Source organism: Myotis brandtii, unplaced genomic scaffold (assembly GCF_000412655.1).
Source record: "Myotis brandtii unplaced genomic scaffold, ASM41265v1 scaffold303, whole genome shotgun sequence".
NCBI lineage: Eukaryota > Metazoa > Chordata > Mammalia > Chiroptera > Vespertilionidae > Myotis > Myotis brandtii.
In genome coordinates this window covers 1,830,896-1,833,727 of record NW_005361573.1, presented here as the reverse complement: position 1 = coordinate 1,833,727, position 2,832 = coordinate 1,830,896, and the positions used below count along the sequence as shown (strand labels likewise).

At 52.8% G+C, this 2,832-nt stretch overlaps 1 protein-coding gene across 4 annotated transcripts in view; it reads left to right on the top strand.

Moving 5' to 3' along the window:
- The first annotated feature begins 891 nt into the window (after positions 1-891).
- Positions 892-2,832, top strand: part of HPS4 (Hermansky-Pudlak syndrome 4) — a 23,085-nt gene continuing 21,144 nt past the window's right edge. For all 4 annotated transcript variants that reach the window (XM_005869710.2, XM_014542481.1, XM_005869711.2 and 1 more), the window contains exon 1: positions 892-1,968. In XM_005869710.2, the coding sequence (XP_005869772.1) occupies positions 1,934-1,968 (35 nt within the window). In that variant the 5' untranslated portion in view covers positions 892-1,933. The remainder of the gene's footprint in view (positions 1,969-2,832) is intronic.

The window sequence follows — 2,832 nt, the reverse complement described above, 5'->3', positions numbered from 1 at the left end:
GCCTGTGCCAGCCAGTTCCCAGCCCCCTGGCACCGAGGCCAGACACTCCCCGGGCCCTGGACGGTAACCGATCGCTCCCTGGCCCTTCTCTCCTGCCCCGCTGACCTGCCGAGGCCGCTTCCTACACCATCACCACCACCACCCTCGGGTCATAGCGGGCGACTCTGGACTTCCTGCCTGAGCCTTCTGTGGGCACATTCCAACCCCTGCCCCACCCCGGGGCCACTTCCGGCCTCTTCTGGACCTTTCAGAGATAGGCGGGGGCCTTGGCAGTGGAGGGCCCAGTCCCCTGGGAACAAGGGGTAAGGCGGGGGTCTCAGGCCGCTGTCCTTGGTTCCGAGCGCTTAGATGCCTCGCCCCAGGCTTCCAGATACGCTTCAGAGAAACCATGAGCGGGAACCTGTGCAGGCCCAGCCCAAGATACCGAGAGCTGAGGAAAGACAGATTGTACAGACCATCGGGGGCGGGGGGGGGGGTCCTCTGTAGGGACTTCTCTCTACCAGAGGAGCTTTAAAACACTCCACTGTGCTCCCAGAAGGATGACAGGTGGCGAGCGAGCATTTGAAACCATGTCCCTGAGGACATTCATCTTGGAGATACAGTTTTGATGGACCAACGGCTGTCTTGTGGAGGGGTTAGGCCTCGTTTAATTTTCCTGCAGGGTGTTATGCGGACCAGTGTGTAGAGGCTCCTGGGAGGCCCGGTTAGCTTAGTGGAAGGATCCATTTAACAGTGTGAACTCCCTATCTCTGGAAGGAATAAGCAAAGACAGTCCAGGTAGTTTTTTATTGATTGATTGGTTTTGAGAGAGAGAGAGAGGAAGGGAGAGAGAGAGAAACATCGACCGGTTGCTCCACCCACTCATGCATTCATTGGTTGCCTCTTGTATGTGCCCTGACTGGAGATTGAATCCAAAACCTTGGTGTATCCAGGTGATGTAACCAAATGAGCTACCTGGTTAGGGCCAGTGGAGGTGATTTTTCCTGCCCCGCTGACCCACTGTGTGAGAGATGAGGATTAGAGTAAATGATGCCAGGGTCCGCCCGTTCAGACCCTGCAGTCCTCTGATAGTCCGAGGAGTTTGAAAGCCACTTGTTAAATTCTCACTGCGTCTTTTGGAAACTTGCCCAGCTCTGGACTTCTGCATGTTCGGGTTACTTTTGAGCTGTCACGGTGACAATTCCTTCATTTGAGTCTCATTATTACTACTACAGCAACTGCCTTATTTGTACACTCTCCTTGACGCCCGAGCTTCCTCACCTGAGTTAAGTTTCTCTTCCATGAGACGTCACTGTTCAAGAAACTGAAGGGTTTGAGGTCCTGCTACCCTCTCTCTCTCTCTTTTTTTTTGAAACTGTTTTCAACTTTCTAGAAAGCTCTTTTGAAGTCTACCATTCACTTAACCACACTGGGTCACATGCTCTTTTTGTGGGTTTCAGAGATAATCTATTCCTTGTGTTTATTTTAGGGCTAAGGCACTGCTGTTTGAACGGGAAGCTTCAAAAAGTTTAAAAGTGTCTTCAGAATGGCTTTGAAGCACACAAGCTAGAAATCACCCCAGAACAGCGCATCTCCCCTATTGCGCTTTCCTGGCGAGGTCTTTGAAGGGGTCATTCTGCAGAGAGCCAGAGAGCTGATGCTCACGGGACCAGATTAGCGGAGCTGGCTTTTCTGGTATTCTCTGGCTTCATTATCTTCTCTCCCAGGGTTCTCAGAGGCACCCATGGAACTGAAGGGCTTGCCAAGAGGGAAGTGGCACCTTCCTGTTGAATGAAAACAAAGCAAGTGACAGTTGTGACTGAAAACACTTCAGACCTCCCACATCTGGACTCACCGGATCGGGGACACAGAGGAGCGGTCACTGCTGGGGAGGAAGAAGCCACAACTGGAAAAGAAAATCCAAATAAAGAGAATGAGCGCGACCTGAAAGTAAATGGCCACCTCAACAGAGAGGAAGTCAGCCTCCTGGTGAGTAGCAAGGCCTGCTGTGGTTTAAGTTCCTGCCAGGCTGCTGGGCTGATATTTTGGGTTAACTGAACATCCCCAGCCAGACTGTCTTGATTTTATTAAGGGGGGGGAAAAAAAGCCATTTTCTTCAGAGCAGCTGAGTCAAACATGTGAGCCGTTTCTCACCAAAGCTGGTGTGCTGTAACTTTGCCAGCTTCGTGCAGTGTTCCAACGAGTCGGGCGTGGCTGGTAGATTGTACAGAAGATAATCGTGGCCGATCATGCATCTGGCTTTGATAATAATGTGGGCGGTGGAGCCCTCGCTTTTGAAAGCTAAGAAATGGTTGCACTGCAGAATGACACCATGAGAAGGGCTTGGCCAGTCTTCAGTGTGGCTGTTGCCGGGTATTGCACAATGTCTGCCTGAAGCTCTGGTCCCTTGGCATCCCCAAATGGGTTAAGCCTCTCTCGTAATTTGGCTCAGCCAACACGAATGGAGGAGATGAAAGCGAAAGGCCTGGTTTAAATAGACTGAGCAGGGTTAGTGCCTGATGATATATGTTGGGAAATCAAACAGATGGCGCAGTTCAAAATGACCCCCAGGTTCTCTTGGGGGGGGGGGGGGGGGGGGGGGGGGGGGGAGCTTTTACCCCAAGGACATAGGCCAGGGCAGACGGGCCCAGCAGTGGGGTTTCTGAGTTGAGTCTGAAACACTTGGGCTTTCTGATCGGGACCTGCCCTGAAGCCAGTAGCACATCTGGAAGTCAGGAAGGCGGGCAGGACTAGAAACTGGGTTTGTGCTGGTCATCAGAAAGACCAGGTGGGAGCCAGAGAGGGTGAGAGAGAGGGGGTCCGGGGGGGGGGGGGGGCCAGGGGGAAAGGGGG